The sequence below is a fragment of the Pollicipes pollicipes genome, unplaced genomic scaffold (assembly GCF_011947565.3).
Source record: "Pollicipes pollicipes isolate AB1234 unplaced genomic scaffold, Ppol_2.1 Scaffold_5724;HRSCAF=6776_pilon_pilon_pilon, whole genome shotgun sequence".
Lineage (NCBI taxonomy): Eukaryota > Metazoa > Arthropoda > Thecostraca > Pollicipedomorpha > Pollicipedidae > Pollicipes > Pollicipes pollicipes.
Genome location: NW_023596746.1, coordinates 42,106,976 through 42,124,009, shown reverse-complemented (window position 1 = coordinate 42,124,009; position 17,034 = coordinate 42,106,976). Strand labels below are relative to the sequence as shown.

The 17,034-nt window shown below is 51.2% G+C and overlaps 1 protein-coding gene across 1 annotated transcript in view; it reads left to right on the top strand.

Moving 5' to 3' along the window:
- The window catches only part of LOC119103070 (uncharacterized), a 46,385-nt gene extending 36,736 nt beyond the window's left edge, over positions 1-9,649 (top strand). The window contains exons 8-14 of the mRNA XM_037226518.1: positions 1,001-1,193; positions 1,535-1,669; positions 2,065-2,159; positions 2,573-2,668; positions 3,117-3,276; positions 7,476-7,589; positions 8,322-9,649. Coding sequence (XP_037082413.1) covers positions 1,001-1,193; positions 1,535-1,669; positions 2,065-2,159; positions 2,573-2,668; positions 3,117-3,276; positions 7,476-7,589; positions 8,322-8,428 — 900 coding nt within the window. The 3' untranslated portion in view covers positions 8,429-9,649. The remainder of the gene's footprint in view (positions 1-1,000; positions 1,194-1,534; positions 1,670-2,064; positions 2,160-2,572; positions 2,669-3,116; positions 3,277-7,475; positions 7,590-8,321) is intronic.
- The last annotated feature ends 7,385 nt before the right edge of the window (positions 9,650-17,034 follow it).

Sequence of the window (17,034 nt, the reverse complement as noted above, 5' to 3'; positions counted from 1 at the left end):
CCGACCTGCCTGGGACCAATGATTAGAACGGAAAACACTTAAGCTCCGTTCGAAACCCCTGACCTGTTCCAAGGTTGAAATGTTTAAGGTCAACCCGTTGAAACAACTAAACTTAGCATTGCGACACATGCGTTCAAAGTATTGTTATCCGGCTTGCAGCGGAAGAGCTCATTAATTAGTACCCGGTCATTCCATGTCTAGATAAGATCAGGATCTGTCGGTCATTGAAAGTTATATAGGAATGCTGACCTTTTAATAGCTTTAAGTCGGCAACAACTAACTATATTTACTTTAAACTTGGTAATTGTGTGCGTGACAAGGATCGTCATTTTATGAACAAAGGATTTCAGGATAGGCGTTTTTTTGTTGTTTTTGGGGGGTTTTTGAAATGTCTTGATAGTGTACTAGCAGCACCAAAAAAGTCTTGTTTGTTTTGTTTCGTTTTGTTTTTGCTTTTGTTCAGTCTGCTTGTTTTAACGCCTTTCCGGTGGTGTGGCCGTAAATTGTTCATTGCCCTATTCAAAAGAATAATTAAAACAGGGCGGGTTTCCGACACGCCTTCCAATAGGCGTATACAACCAGACAACAAGCCTCCGCGTAACGACTTCCAAGGTGCATACACAGACTTCCAAGATGTACGCCACCGGACAGCAAGCCGGCAGGCAAAAGTCATCAATGAGCGTTCAGCTGGGTCAGGGCGTTTCCGGTTCCAGGGCAAGCCCACTCGCCGTCCCGTTCTGCGAGGCGTTCCCCAGGGCCTCGTCAGCACTTGAGACGGAGTTCAAGCGCGTCAGACGTGACAGTCATGCTTCTCATCGTTTTATTTTGGAAATCCCATCTCGACTGTGCAGCATGTGAACTGCTGACCCTGACAGCATAGCAATTATGGCCTACTGATCTTCAACTGTGTTGACAAAGCTGCTATATCGTTTGAACAGTCTAGCCAGAATACCTGTTGTGTTTGCTAATGGATGCTGATGGAAAATCATATTTTTCACAGAATCTCGAGGAAAATTCAAAATGTAAGGTACACCTTCTCATGTTTGGAAGTTCTAGACTGGGGAATCTTATGATCAAGTACAGTATGCTGTACGCTTTAAGAGAGAAATACAAGATAAGCGTGTACACGACCAGCGAGCAGGCCAACAATCTCAACAAGTACTTCCCTAAACTCAGCATCAAGTCACCTCCAAGTAAGACAATTGATTGGACTGTATTTGTTGTTCATTATGATTCTGTTCATGAGACTTTTGCCGTTATTTTAAGAAATCCAAAGTCGCGATATTGTACCCCACAGGTGATGCGTTAATCATGCGTGAAAAATCGATGTCGATCAATAGGATTCCCGTCACGGAATCACATGTAATTGTTACCAAACCAAACAAACAGTGCCATCCCGACAACACAGTACTATATTTTGTCAAGACAATGTGCGCACACACACGTGCATACATTCATAAATCATGTCGTCACTCACCTGACGTCACCGTCTCGAGGCGGCTCCTTCGTTCACGCCAACCGTCTCGTGCGCCAGGCGAATACAAGCAGGCCAAGTGGCACTTCACCTGGTACCGCAACCTCGAGGTACTGCTGCCCTGTCCGGAGACCATCGGCAAGCGGTATCCGTGCTTCCCCAACAAGCCGTCCGAACACTGCATCGTCGTAGCTGGTAAGCTGAGGGCAGTGGTGCGTCGACCAGGCGGGTCTGATTTGGCGTCACCATCTCTGGACAAAATCTAAGGGGATAGCGTTGAACCAAGTTAAAATAAGAACAATCGCAAGCAAAATCCACTGATGTTCAAACTCCTTCGACCGACCCTCTTAACTGAAGCGCTTATCTGCGGCGCACATTCGTATTCGCGATCCTGTAATGAACAGGCTTTTCCTTCGCTGCTTTTTCCCGTATCTCATTAGTCATTTCTTTGGCATGTAATGTGTCCTCTTGATGTGGTTATGCCTCTGGATGGACTGCCTTTGCTTCTCTGCATACTTTTTACATTGCTTCAGTTCAGCAGTCTCATATACTCACGGATATATTTGAGACTGTTAATTCACCATTTTCAGACTGGCCGCCGGAAAATGGCTTTCCCGTATTCTCGTCATATCTGCCCAGGTTGTCAGCTGAAGAATTCATCTTTGATCAGGCCATACAGGACTCAGTAAGTGCCCCAGCATGATGTCCAGTGCTTGGCTGTTTTAGTGCCGAGCGACGTGCGGAGGATCCCACCCAGAATGAGGGTAGCGTTTCGGTGGTCGGCGCTTGTGGTGATCCGATCAGGGCGCACCAGCTTTGAACATCAAGCATGTTGGTGGTGACACCATTCTGGATGCAGATTCGTATTCAGTTTCCGTCCGGGAGGCCGGCAGATTAAGCACACGAGAGTGGCGCGACGTGTGCATTTCATGCATTCTTCTTCGCATTAGAACCCCAAAACTGCAGATTTGCCACGCTGCTGGCCTTACATCGGCTGAAGAAGTGCGAGCATAAAAGTGTGACGCGCAGCGTCCCGTGACCCACTGAGTGTTATGTCCGGCCGCCGCGATCGTGACGGCCGGCCTGTTTCGTCGGCAGGTGCACGCTTATTTCCGCAAGGTGTCTGGGCGCCGGATAGATCCCGTTATCATCGGCGTACACGTGCGAGGCACCGACCAAAACGTGGATTTTGTGGTGAGCCAACGAGATGTGACCCGGCCTGGTCAATGGCCGCTTCACCATCGTTGAGAGCCGACGCTGAATGGCCGGGGGATATCTTGCGTCAATCAGCTATCTCGTTCGCCCCCAATCCACAGTCAACCCGTGGAGCAACCAGTAATATCAGCGCAGTGCCCTTGTGCTGATTTCTCAGAGTTGCCAGTTTGTGAATACTTAATTAGATTATCTTGCCCCTGTTTTTTCTCCTCCCTTTTCATAGAGCAGCGTGCGCTTTTTATTCTAGCGAGGATGAATGATCGGAATCCAGGCATTGCCCCACCCCACGCCCGCGGCCACGGTCTCAGCCTCGGCAGCTCCCGTTGGCAATGACGCCGTGAACTAGCACGGAGGCAGGAGCGTCAGCTGTGGAGCGGCACAAGCACCAGCGTTGTCTTCCGTGACCCTGTCCTCCCCCCACCGTCAGAACAACTACCACCGCAACCTGCCGTCTACGCAGTACTTCGCCACGGCGCTTGCCTACTACCGGGCCATGTACAAGAACGCCGTGTTCGTGGTGGCCACGGACGAGCCGAGCTTCGCGGTCCGAAGTGTGGTCAACAAGTTCGGCGACGTCTACTACACCAGTGAGTGGCCGGCCCGGTCTGTCCCAGCGCCGTGCCAGGTGCGGTGGCCAATTCCCAGCAAGAAGGCTGCTGCAGATCGGTGCGCAAGCCATGCTGCTGAAATTGTGTTGCGGCACCTCGCTTTGGAATGACTTATGTGTTTACCAAGACTGCGGCGCCACATGTAAAAAACTACTCTGCTCTGCAGTCTTCAAAATACATCGCCCAAAATAAGCTTGTCTTGTCGGAAGCCGCTTGTTTGACGCATAGATTGCCTGTTAAAAGACATTGCTTTCGTAAGGTAAGCTGTTACCGCCGATTGCAAGGCCCACCAGTGTCTGTGCCATGACTGACCGCTGCACACGTAACTCGGTAGGTGTCATAAATCTGCTTTAAATAAGGAAACACGACGCACATCGTCAGCCTCGTTTCATGGAGCGCCAGCAACTGCACTGTCCTTAGAAGCGCCCTCCCCCCCCCCCCCTTTCCCCAGTGGAATTCCCAGGTGCGAATCACTCGGCCATTATGTCCGCGGCGCCACAAATCGCGCGTAAATGTGACCCACTTTTCGCCTGCGCTGAACATTGTGGATTGGACCTCCTGCCCCCGGGCGCCGGTCACGAGGGCCGCAGGTCAAGGGTCAAGGCTCGGTCAAAGGGCCAGCCGAGCCCGACCCTCTTCTCGGCGTCGCCACCAGGCCGGCCGACCGCTGACAAAGCACCCGCACGCGGGACGGTTCGGTCCCAGTCTGCTGCGTCACCCGCGAGCGCATTGTTGTGTAAAGCCACCGCTACGCCGCTGCGAAGCACCGCTGGGCTCTGTCAGTAACAGTCGTCTCAACAAGCGATTGTCGCTGTGGTTGAACAAAACGGACGAAGTGCCCGATGGGATATGTGGAAGATTGCCGCTTCCCACGAGCGATCCGATTCTTTACAAAAAATCACGCACTGCAGACTCTAGCCGTGGTCCAGCTTAGCGTCATCCACGTTTGTGATCTCAATGGTGCGTCGTTTGCAGTGACAGGTTTGTTTCCCGAAAGTCGCAGACTTGTTTTGACAGTCAACGTACTGTTGCGATTCGAGCACCAAACATAAAATTTCTACTCCAAAAATATGCATCGTTTCCTTCGAGGGCGCCGGGTGTTTGAAGTGGTGGCACGTTTTGTTATGTCGTGAACCGCAACATAATGGTAGCTCAGGGCAGGAGACAAGGCAGTTTTGTGCAGCATTACCGGATGGCTCATGATAGCAAGGACATCCGTACATAGTGGCCCCGGGACACGTGCTTTATCTTATAAAATGTATTCTGTGCGTTAATCTGTGTGCTAATGAATGATTACGCCAGAAAATAAGAGTCAGCACAATGAAATGAGCATATCAAGGACGTGCGATGTTCTTTACGGACACGGAACGAATCTTGTACTCAAGTTTTCGGCCATTAAAAACGTTTGTGTTAAGGCCCCCTCCCTGCCGGGTTATCCTGCGTACATCTAGTCGATAGTTCACCTATCCATTGTATCCGAAGTTAAAGAGCCGCATATTCTGTCCATGGAGCAGTGAGGAGGACCACTGTGTGTGACCTTCCTTACTTGATGATGATAATGATCTGGACTCGAGGGCATGTCGACCACCCTGGTCGCATAGCGCCATCAACCTTCCTTACATACGTCATTGGCCGTTCGCATGTTGAGCCTGAAGACAGGACCGAGAAGGCTTGACCGCATGCAGATGCTCAGGGTAGTGACTCCTCCGGTCTACATTCTCCGTCCATTCCTGGTCCCTGGTCTACGTCCCTGCGCATAATGGTGGCGCTGCTTTTGGCGAATTCGCTTCGTGATGTGTTAAATCACTGATCACTGAATATGTTTAGTTTTTCCAGACCAAATGGCTGACCTTTGTGCCCGTAAATGACTCCATTTTATGGTTGTCTGCAACCCGTTGATTCATTTGCTGCTTTCCCATGTTTGATAATTACTTTTCTGATCATATTGTGTTCTAATAAGATGTTTTTTCTGGTAAGATTATATTCAGCGTTCCCCTGCTTTGCCTTGCAAAAGCTTTTGGCTGCTGAGTCCTGATCTAACCGTCGGAAAATACTTTATACCGATGACTGCTGGAGAGCATCACGCCAAGGAAATTACAACGTCATTCTCGGCGTGCCATCTCACGGTGTTTAAGAACATTACACAGTTGCTCAACTGGCTTATGCAATTGAAAGAGTCGGAAATGCAATATATATAGAGAACGTGCCTGCAACTATTTTTGAGACGGCGCACATACTTTATCGAATACATAACTGGGATTTTTGACGCAGGAAGTGACGATGAAGGCAACAAATATTTTGCGTCATATCACTTGCAATATTTATGTCAAATGCACCTGTTGTCGCCGCATAAAAGTTACAACAAACACGGCATGTCACGACGATGAGTGGTCAGAAAATACGGAGGTATAAGCGGGGCGTTTTCACCCACGAAATACGCTCTTAACAGCGAGTCTATCATTCGTGTTCATATAAACTACAAATGTCATTCATGGTTAGGTGCCATTCAGGCGACAATTCTGAGAATATGTACATGATATCGTAGGTTTTTAAACCAGACACTCCCTGATGGCTTTTGGCAGGTTCGCATATTGCATTGATGTTTATGCTGCAGTTCATTCGTTTTCTGCATTGGTGTTCTGAAAAGTTCATATATTTAACTTCCACCAAATTGAATATACTACTATGTATTAAAAATATGCTACTGCAGAGTACAAGACTTACGGCTGATAAAGAATGCTCCAGATATATGGCATACAAAAACGTGGTGTGTTTTGTCTACTCCAGAAAGAGTACTGCGCAACCAGCCTCGCGGTTTTGATGGACAGTGAGAGACCATTGACCGGACAGTTTATGGAACCTTGCTTTCAAAATTACGTAATCTGTTAGTGCAATTGCGAGGCACATTATTCACGAAGATGAGGCGATAGTAATAGCTTTATTCCTCGGAGAAAAAAATCCCATACGTTTCGATAAGGATCTGTTGCCAAATTATCAACGTATCTATATCCCAACTCTCCCTATTTTTCTCCGAGGAATAAGGCTATTACTACTGTCTTGCCTACAAACCTTGCTTACGGTTAGGAAAATGTTGATGGCAATGTTAGGGACGTTCAGATTTCGCTATGATAATTTACCGGATGGGGCGACTGGACCGAAGCTACTGGAAACTGCAGCGATCGTGTTCAATATCTGGTGTGGGGAAAGCACATTGTGTAAGAGGGTGGGATGTGCTGATGATTTGAAGTTTTTGGGCGCGTCGACTGTGAATCGTCATGCTGCATCCATTACTATTGTAAGGGCGTGGGAACGATTAAAACATATCAGGTTAACATTCCCATCAGATTTTTGGAAGTGTGAGGTGTTCACTTTTGAACTTTTGGGCCCCGCGTGGGGTCTCTGGCTGCTATAATAGATAAGTAGGCAGACTGCATGTCTCTGCAGGTGGGGAGCACACTCAGGTTCGCGCTCTCATCACTACCGCATTTTTCTGATTTTGCGATTCCAGTTGTCTTTGTTTACTGAGCAACGATGCTTCGTAAATTCATGAAGGAAGCCAAAAGGAACCGCTCATTAAAGTCACAATCCAGCATTTTTAAAGGCCTAGAGGCTAAGTTTTCTTTAACTTCTCATACTATAGCTGATTTGATAGAAACTGCTCATTGGAGTGTGTGTTAGAAACTGTTCACTAGAGTGTGTATTAGTGTGAGACTCATTGGTCCTCTTCACAACTCACTACTTGTTATCACGTGGAAGCATGGAAATATAGTCATAAGCTGACAAGCTAAATCTTTTGTAATGGCTTTTGTTTCCAACATCAGTAAACGTTTGTAAGTATGTGCTTTTACCCGGATGTTTCTTTGTTTTATCCACAAGACCGCGGGTGTTTTCGGCTGTCATGATATTTCATAAACACATGGTGACAACACGTGGAAAAATCAGTTCCAGAACACTGCGTTTACGTGCAATCGTGCACGCCATCCCAGCTGAACCGCGCACCGGTGACGTTCTGTTGCCACAAGCGATGCAGCACGTCGGTTGCCCAAATAAAACGGTAATCGAGCACTGTATGCTACACATGTGCGCTGGGACGGGTGCATACACCACACCGCACATGCAGTCAAGCGCCGAATTCATCATGTCCTCACAATCTAACGCTGCGCTTTTATCCCCAACAGGTCATAAACAGAACGTCAAGGACCCGGTGGCATTCGACATGGCCATGCTCTCCTTAAGCAACCACACGGTCATCTCCGTCGGATCCTTCGGATTTTGGGGCTCATATCTGTGCGGTGAGTCCCTGCATAGCTGCGGAACTAAGCCAGTTTAGGTGGAGCGATCATCATGGGTCTGAAGAAGACGTGTGAATTCCTCCAGCTGTTTTTTGCCCTTACGTTTTGTTTGAATGTGACGTTGAAAGCTTGCAATTTACGGCAGTGTGTACTGTATTTCATTAATGAATTCAAGCATCCAGCAGCTGTTGGGATTGATATATCATTAACGCGTGAAAGTGCATGCATTCACGCAAGATATATCATCCGAACAACTAAGACTCGACTTGAGTGTTGACTTCAAATCGACAGATGAATTTTGAATACGGATTGCTCGTTCGCTTACCATGTGGCTTACCTTGACTGCCAGCATGCTGCTGCGCATGCACTGTGACGCCGCACATACCCTGTTGAAGCACAAGCCGACAGTGGTGTTGCAAGGGGGATGTCTTCGTGCTTCTCCCTTCACATCTCTCCAGCCAGCTCCCACGAAGTCATGCTACACCCGGGCTACCCGATAATGCGATCCATGTGTCGTTTCTAAGTCGAGATTGATCATGGGGTACCGCGCGGCGACATGATGCTTGGACAACTATAATGACCACCTCGAGCTCTTCACATCCCACTCGTCATGGTAAAAGCAAGGGAAATTTGTGCGTCATTGTATTGATGCATGGTGTACGTGCAAGTATTGCGCTATCTCATGCCTCGATACTGACAGGTATCCTGACCCCTGTGCTGGCCTGTCCACAGGCGGTATGGTGGTGGCACCGTCTCAGTACATCGGGGAAGACCCCAGCCGCTACGACCTGGAGGTCAAGCACTGGGACCGCCAGAAGGAATGGTTCTCATGGAGCTGAAAATGTCCTGTGCCACGCCCCTTGCCACGAAGAGCCCCGAGTCCGCGTGGCTCTGTAGCAGACTCCGCCCGCACGCTGGCACAAAGGGCGCCGAATCGCGGACGTCGGTACCGAAGGCGGCGAGCCGCGCGGAACAATGTGGCGCGAATGGTACACACTGAGAGGCCGCCTCCCGGAGAACGGGGAAGGGGTGCTCGATCGCCACGCGTCCGTGTGTCGTCGGTGTGATTGGCAAGTGGAACAAGGGCTCTGACGCCCTATAAGTCCGTTAAGGGACCGTGGTGCCTGTTTTGCGCCCAGCGTGAGGCGCGCTTACGTCGCAATGCGTCGCTGGCCTGTCTATTTCCTTACGCTTATTTCGTCGGTCCCGTTGTCACGCCATGCTAAACAAAAGGCGCTCCCTTTACTTTGTTACTTGTTGCTTATGCGATGGTCTGAGAAGCGGTGATGCCCGCCTCCCTGGCGAGCACCAAGAGCAGCCATGTTTGTGATTTGGTGTGGTGCTCCGGACGGGGCGCCTGGTTGCTTGGGTTGGTTACGGACAGGGATGCGGCGTGCTTACCAACTGTATGTGCTCATGGTTCGTCGTTGACCGGTGACATTAAGCCTGGTCGCTTGGGTTGGTTACGGACAGGGATGCGGCGTGCTTGCCAACTGTATGTGCCCATGGTTCGTCGTTGACCGATGATACTAACCCTGGGAGATAAGGTTGGGCCCGAATGTGATATCAGATCGTGCCACGCGCCTGATATGCCTCTCACGTCGCAAGGTGTCTCAGGCGCGCCGACTGAACAGCGTTGTGCCTTGGCAAGAGCTCCTTTACCGGTGGTTTGCGTGATAGGACTCAGGGTTCTGAATCGCTTGGCGGGGGTTTTGCTCCGGGTTACTTGCTCCTCGGAGCCGGCGGGATGGCTAAGGGTGGCTGCCTGAGTTCAGGTCGTTGACCAGGGGAGATGGGATTCGTGGCTAAAGGAGGTGTGTAAATGTATGCGCCGGTGTGTTTTAGTGCGCATGCGTGCGTGAGTTTGTGTGTGATCAGCGGCAGGATGTGATCTGTGCAGTCTGATTCGGTTTGTCGTTGGATATCGGGGTATCTTTTGCTGACAATAGGTTCTTGACACTGTCCGCATATTGTTTTATATGCCCGTGTTTCGTTCTTAATTTTCAATGCATATTTTTGGCGGATCAAAAGCACTTTATCTCAGAGGTGTCTGACGTCATGGGTTGGCATTTCAATACATCTTGAGATCGCAGAGCACCAATTCAGAGATCAGATCAATCCAGAGCACCAAGAGCACCAATCTGCTCATGATCACGCGGCATCACGAACAAACGCCGGCTTGCGTCGCTTACCAGGACTTGCTTTTTGGACAAGAGAGACATTAGGTGCATGAACCTGTGGAATTCACCATCTTTCGTATTCGCTTCAGCTTGCCTAGTCATCCAGTGCGAGGCTGAAACCTCTGGCAATGATCTCAAAAACGCCCAAAAACAAGATTAAAGGTAGCAAAAATGATATATTTTACAATAAACTCCACAATAGACGCCATGCCCTTAAGTGCACGGGTGGTGCGCATCGATGTCGCAGAACATTTCGCATCTCATATAAGAGCAGAGAGCTGTAAGCGGAGTAATAAGACGAGTCATTTGCGTCATGTCAATCAGTGGCGTAGCCAAACTTTCGCCCAAGAGAAAGCCAAATCGAGCCATGGTGCCCTTTCAGCCAAGGGACCCACTTCCTCGCTACTCGGGCAACTTTTTCTTCGAAGGCCTCTTTCAGTTCGGAACCTCTCTTCCTTTGTTCCAAGGGACCAGCTTTGATGCGTTGGATGCCGTACAGGTAACCTGGACTGCCAAAAGCAGCGGAAGCTTACACCACTGATGCCAATGGCATTAAGCCTGCATTGAAAATGACTAATTGCCAGCGCGTAAAACTACGATAAGCGTTTAAGAGGCACATAGAAGTTTCTCACAACCTGCCAAATGGAAGGTTTTTTGCATTCACCACCAGCTTGTGAATGAACTCTGCAAATTATATCTGCAGACGAACTGTTACCTTTTGCTAGTCTGCAGGGCACCTGACCAGCTTAGTTTACCATTTTCCAGAGGGTAACTAGGGAGGCTGACCGGCTATCAGAAGGGTAAAACCGGTCACATTTACAATCGCCTCGGAAATATTCATCCTTCTCATCACCCTCTAGGGACGAAAGACACCTCTGAACTTGCCCTTTCAGTGAGGGTCGACCCTTTTGCTTCACCATTCACCCGAGGGGACCAGCGCGGCCGACATTCTATCAGGCGGCAAGTTCACAGGCGAGTTCTTGCTGCGGGCTTTTATTTTCCATCAATAGCAAAGTGATTTAAATCGTGCGAACATAGCAACAGTGCCAGCGACGAACACCGCTTCGCTTACCATCGAGATCAACTTTTCACCACATGTGGGCAGAGCCCGCACTCAGCGCAAATCGACAACAAAAATCGCGCCACTTAGGATGCTTAATCTATGAGCAGAAGTGCACAACTGCTGCCGTACGCTAGCACAGGCCTGATGTGGCGCGAACATGCCACGGGACATTTGTCCGTCTGCTTCAACAGGCGGCCTCATCGCTGCCGCGGGGGTGCGGCACGGGCGGCGATAGCGCTCGCAGGTGAGCTGGCCCGTGCTTGGAACGAGCAGTCGCGGTGGCCTCCGACACCGCAGCAGACTTCCCATGCCCCACCGCAGCGGTGATCGCGCATGCTGACCATGCTGACGCCTGTTTCGCCGCGCGGCTGTCCGACGCCCCATGCGTGGCTGGTTGGAAAGATGCTACTGCGTGATAGCATCTTTCTTACGCTAAACGCAGCTGGTAGCTATGCGCCACGCCTCCGTTACGGCATAACAACGTGACGGACACACAAGACTGACCTCTCCAAGTCAGCACTACTCGATGACGGTGGCTGTGCGACGAGTATGGCCGGCCGTGAAGACGGCGCCTTTAACGACCACCACCTCGAAAGGCATTCGAAAAATTGCAGCTCAACGATGTCCAATGCAAACTAACGAGAATAGAGGTCAGATTTCTGTGGCGATGCTTCGTTTATGCGCGCGCGCACTGCACGCCGCCTCAGTGTGCCGCAACGCTGGAGGACCAGTTTGGCGTTGACGAGCCGAGGATAGGAACAATTCGCAGTGCAGTACACAGCCTTACCCTTTTTGGGACCTACGGCCCTCTAGTTATTACGGAAAGCAGACTTAAAACTTACTTAAACTTAAACAGTGATCGAACAACGTAAGAAAAGCCCCATAACCGAGCGTGTAATCACAGGAAAACAACTTAAGCTGACGGAAAAGTATGCAGGGGCCAGAACGCCAGCCAGATCACATTTGTTCAGCAAACACACCCAGCAACGCCTCTGCCAGCTCTCGGCGGGTTAAATGACAACAAGCGAGGGCTAGGGTGGCAAGTTCACCCGGCCAGTTGAATAGCACCTCTAACGTCGTACAAATGCTTCATGGCGCAATCAAACAATAACGTGCTGGGGGGCATATTTACTATATATATATATATATATATATATATATATATATATATATATATATATATATATATATATATTGTTTGGACCTGTCTTTTCCATTTCAAACTATATCAATAGTTCTGAGTGAGTTAATTTCGACATATCCGATGTTTTGCTTTAGTAACTTGAAATGGTGAACATTCCCTTTCAAGTAGCCCCAAACAGGTTGCGACAAGGAGAACACGGAAAACTACGGCAATTAGTGAGAAATCGCCCCGAAATTCCAATAATAACGAGAACAGACTGGTGTTAACAACAGCTCCGCTGGAAAAGTCGATGACAACATATGCTACATCATTGTTTAGACTGAGAAAACTGCCTAAGCTTTATGTAACCACCAGTGCCTGCGTGTGTGAGACGATAAAATGACCGTCACCAGGGACGCTCGGGCGTGCGACGGCGGTGGCTTTGTTGAGACGCGAGCGCAGGTGCCGAGGCGTACTGCAGATGACAACAGCTTACGCCTGCCAACTGGAGGTTCGCAACGCAATTCACAGCTTATTCATCCTCGCAAATTTGGGCATATTTCGCCTCGATCAACCGCAGTTAGCGCAGAGCAGGGCCGGCCTCGCCCTGGTCGGGGCGCGGCGCCCCGTCCTCTGTCATGTCACGAACGGACGACGGAGGCAGACCAGGACGGCGGGCGTGAGCGCCTGCGGCGGCCCGCCTGCGCACCAGGCGTGTCGCGCCCGCGTGCGCGACACCTGGCAGCGCCTGGCAACGGCGACCAGCTGGCGTCACGGACTGTCGGTGGGCGCCACCGGACCGGCAGAGGGCCGCAACCGGACACGACGCAGCCGCGATCGCGACGCGGGATGCGGCGTCTGGTGGGAGTCTCAAGCTGGTTAGCTGTGTGGTCTGAGCAGTATCAAGCGGACGTGACGGCTTGAGCGCGCCGAGTCACTCGGGTGTGGCAGCGTCGGTTTCTTGTGCTACGAGAAGCGAGAGAGATGGCGGTTCTCTTGGCCGAAGCCGTTCCATGTACTGACCAAGATTACGTTCACGGCACGCGCACGTGATTTGTGATACCATTCACTCTTCCAAAATGAAACGTGCGTCGATTGGTGGATGGATTGGTGGCCGAAACGCGTTGGATGGGATCGGTGGTGCAAAGTAAAGACTGCCGAACTGGACTGAAGGCCGAGATTCAATCTTGCTGCATTCTTCTGGAGGATGGAAAAGCTTCGGAATGGACTCATCTATCGCTCTGTTTTTAGACGTCAGACATCCTGGAATGCGTTTGCGGTCGCACCTCAGACCGGTTCAAATGCAGAGCTATCGCACAAGCACTGTTGCCAGTTTCCAGCCGAGCCGCCAAGGTTCGGGATCAGACACCAATCGCTGCGTGGACCTGGCTCGTCACACGCCCTAAGGCTCTATATTGGACGCACAGCAGAGTACCTCACCGATCTTGGCCGAGAAATACTTATTGCCTTCTGCAGGGGAGTGTACGGCTGACACAGAATTTTGCTGTGGTGCAAATGTGCTCTTAGCATTCGGCGCTTTCTAAAGAATTCCGCCCACCTTTTCTAAGTACACCACGCGATTGTGCCCTCTGCAAAAGGGCTGGTTGTGCGAAGACATGGTAATATGCCCAGGGAGTCGTATAAAGGGCTTTGCGACCGGCAGGTAGTTTCCATACCCGTACCCGCCCTGCATCAGCATGGCCACATACGTACCTGCTCAACCCGTAGAAACATTGCGTTACCCATCCATTTACCTGTCCGTTTGCCATTTTTCAATCGCTGTGTGAAAGTCATAATGATATCTTAAAGGGAGCCTTCCACATTTGTGTGGGGTTTTGAACTGAAATAGCCATACCGAACACGTTTGGGTGCAGTTCACAGCCTTGCCGTTCTTAAAGTGAATGTTCCACATTTGTATGGCGTTTGGAACTGTAATAGCCATCTTGATGACCTCTTGGTGCAGTTCATGGTGATATCTTTTTTAAGACCCAAAGCGATCTGGTTCCTGAGTCATACTCCCGCAAAAGTGCGAAAAGGTTTATTTAGGGCCCATTTTAAAGTTACCTTGGCACTAATGACGTCATAGAAACGTCATGCGATCGCGGTCATACCACAGGCTGTTTTCTGTTTATGGCCAAAACAGCAGTGATCGCTGGTACATTCGCAAAAGCGATTATGCTTCACGTATACCATGCGCGGAAGATGATTGACCGTTGGCAAGATTTCGCTGTTGAATGCGTGTCGCGAACGTAAGCATGTCACACTGTCGGGTTGTGCAGCACTGGTCGTGAACGGGTCATTTTCCTTATTTCTAGGCCACAGGTTAATGCTGTATAAAAGAACGCCACTATCTACAAAAAACGTACGGCACCCAAAAAAACGAGCACTCTCCCGAAAGTTATAAAAAGAAGACGCGACGGCAAATCTGCCTTTTCCCCTGCTGGCGTTCTTCACACACTCTTCTACTGACGTATCTCTTACAGACAGCTCGGTTAGCGGCTGGTGTACCGGAGCACAGAACCTTGCGCGGGTTTATGGGTTAGCAAGGCATTATGAAATTAGGAAAACATCTGCAGTCATTTTAGATATATATTTCACGGAAAGATTTCACACATATTGCACCCCAAATTTAATATTGCACACAAATTGTGTCCTTGAAGTACCTCTTGAGCCGCATTTACCATGAACCCCCGTTGGCACTTTATTTCGAAGGAGGGTCACGGTGAAATGAGGTATTATGACTGAAAATCTGTACGGAAATTGCGAGAAAACCTGCAGTTTGATAGTCACGCGAGCTGTGAAAGTGGGAAATCACATTTATTTGACAAAAGAGTGTGAATCGGGGTCTTGGAATGTATGCGATTACTGGTGGTGTGTGCCAGTGGCTTGTAGTAATATTGATGTGATGGGGAGTGTGCGTGTGACGTTTGTATTTCTGAGAGAGAGCATTGTTTTGGTACTATTTAAGTCTACTGGACTCCCAATAAAATGTGATATGTTCCTTTCAAACGCACACATACTGTGTGCTGTGTAGTGTGTGTGTGTGTGTGTGTGTGTGTGTGTGTGTGTGTGTGTGTGTGTGTGTGTGTGTGTGTGTGTGTGTGTGTGTGTGTGTGTGTGTGTGTGTGTGTGTGTGTGTGTGTGTGTGTGTGTGTGTGTGTGTATGTATGTGTGTGCGTGTGTTTTACTTGAATCTATGGTGCGATATACGCAATATGAGAGAAGAAGTCAGTTCCAACTATTGAACTGAGCACGTGAGGGGCGACAGGAGAGCTAGTGTAATTGGCTGCTGTTGTCTCAACCGAGTCGTTTTCATCCCGCCTAGCTGCGACCCTCGGCCCTCGAATGCCCATTGCTCTGTGGGACTTCTGGACCGCGCGGCGGGCCTCTAATACAAACCGCGACTTCCCTCACAGTGCGAATTCGACAGTAGACCGGCAAATGAGGCAGCATACTGCACTGACGAAAGCGGGGAATTTCGCGGTGACGGATATGTTTTTGAACTGCGACCAGAGTCTTGTGATTGGCAGGGGCGTCGCCTGCTGCTGCCTGACCGACTGAACCGCCCCGAGCCTGGTGGGCGTCCGCGCGCCAGCTGCCGGTGTGCCAGAAGTGCGCAGTTCGAGAGGAGTGGGCCGCTTACCGCGCGTCCCTGCATGCCGCCGGGAGGCGGCACGCTTCCATTGGTGGCGTCCTCAAGCTCGACGCGGAGCCGGGCAGCTGTCATGAGTTTGGCCACGCTGTCCGGGCTCAGCAGCCGAGGCTCTCCATGCTTGGAAACCGTGGACGGTAATTTTTGACGAGTTATTAGCATGTTCTTTACACCCAGTCCATCAGACCAAAGAAAACATAACCAGAAAAACTGCCAACAAACGACCCGCTGTCGACTTATAGGTCGGCTGACCGACAGACCCTCTGGAAGACCTACCGACTGACTGACCGGCATACTCGTCAGAGGTACTGGCGCCGCTTGCGCCCTCGTCCGTGAAGACGCAGACGCAGGAGACGCTCAGAGATATTACAGCCGTCCAAACCCCTTTCACGTAGCCTCGCATCAGGCGCCGGGCAGAAGTTCCGCCCGCCACCGCGCTCCACATGCTTACGAGCAGGCTTGCCGCGCACGCACTGTCACGTGTCACCCGTGCAATGGGCGCAGCCATATACAAGCCATGTGCCGCCTGAGCAGCGCCGCACCTAGGGGACGGGGACGCCACCGTTTCCGACACCGCGGCCGAGCGCCACCAGAGGTCCATTGCGTGGCCGAGTGCCGTCGGTGGCCACGCCGGCATAGGTCGCCCCCCCCCCCCCCCCCCCAGAGAAAGCCCCACCGCCTGTTCGAGCCCATCCTCGGCCTACGCCGTCATGTGGCGCTTACACCGCCGGACAGTACTTAATCATCACCGCTGCCAGGCGGCAGCGCCGCTTCGTGCAACGCCTCACGAGAGGAAACAATGTTCGCCTGTGGGCAGCAAATATCAACTGCACCCTTGGCACTGTCTCTGTTTCGAGAATTGAACCGAGCTGCGTAATATCCCGCCACACAAGGAGGGAGCCGACGATGAAGTGAATCACCCGCTCGCGACCGTCGTCCTGCGCCCCGTCACCAGAGCGTTGCACCCTTTACGGAGTCCGGGCATCTCGCTTCGAGAACACCGAGCCGACTCGCGCCCCTCTCGCTGCCAGCGTAGCCGCCGACCGCCCCCGAGCAGCGGTAGTGAAGCACCGGCCGAGTCTGCCCATACCGCCCCGTCCCCGCGCATTGTTCGTATTGCAGACGCCATGACCGACCAATGATCGACGTGACCTGACCGGACCGTCCCCGCCGCCACCGGCGCGCCCAACGATCGACGTGACCTGACAGGACCGTCCCCGCCGCCACCGGCGCGCCCAACGATCGACGTGACATGACCGGACCGTCCCCGCCGCCACCGGCGCGCCCAACGATCGACGTGACATGACCGGACCGTCCCCGCCGCCACCGGCGCGCCCAACGATCGACGTGACATGACCGGACCGTCCCCGCCGCCACCGGCGCGCCCAACGATCGACGTGACCTGACAGGACCGTCCCCGCCGCCAC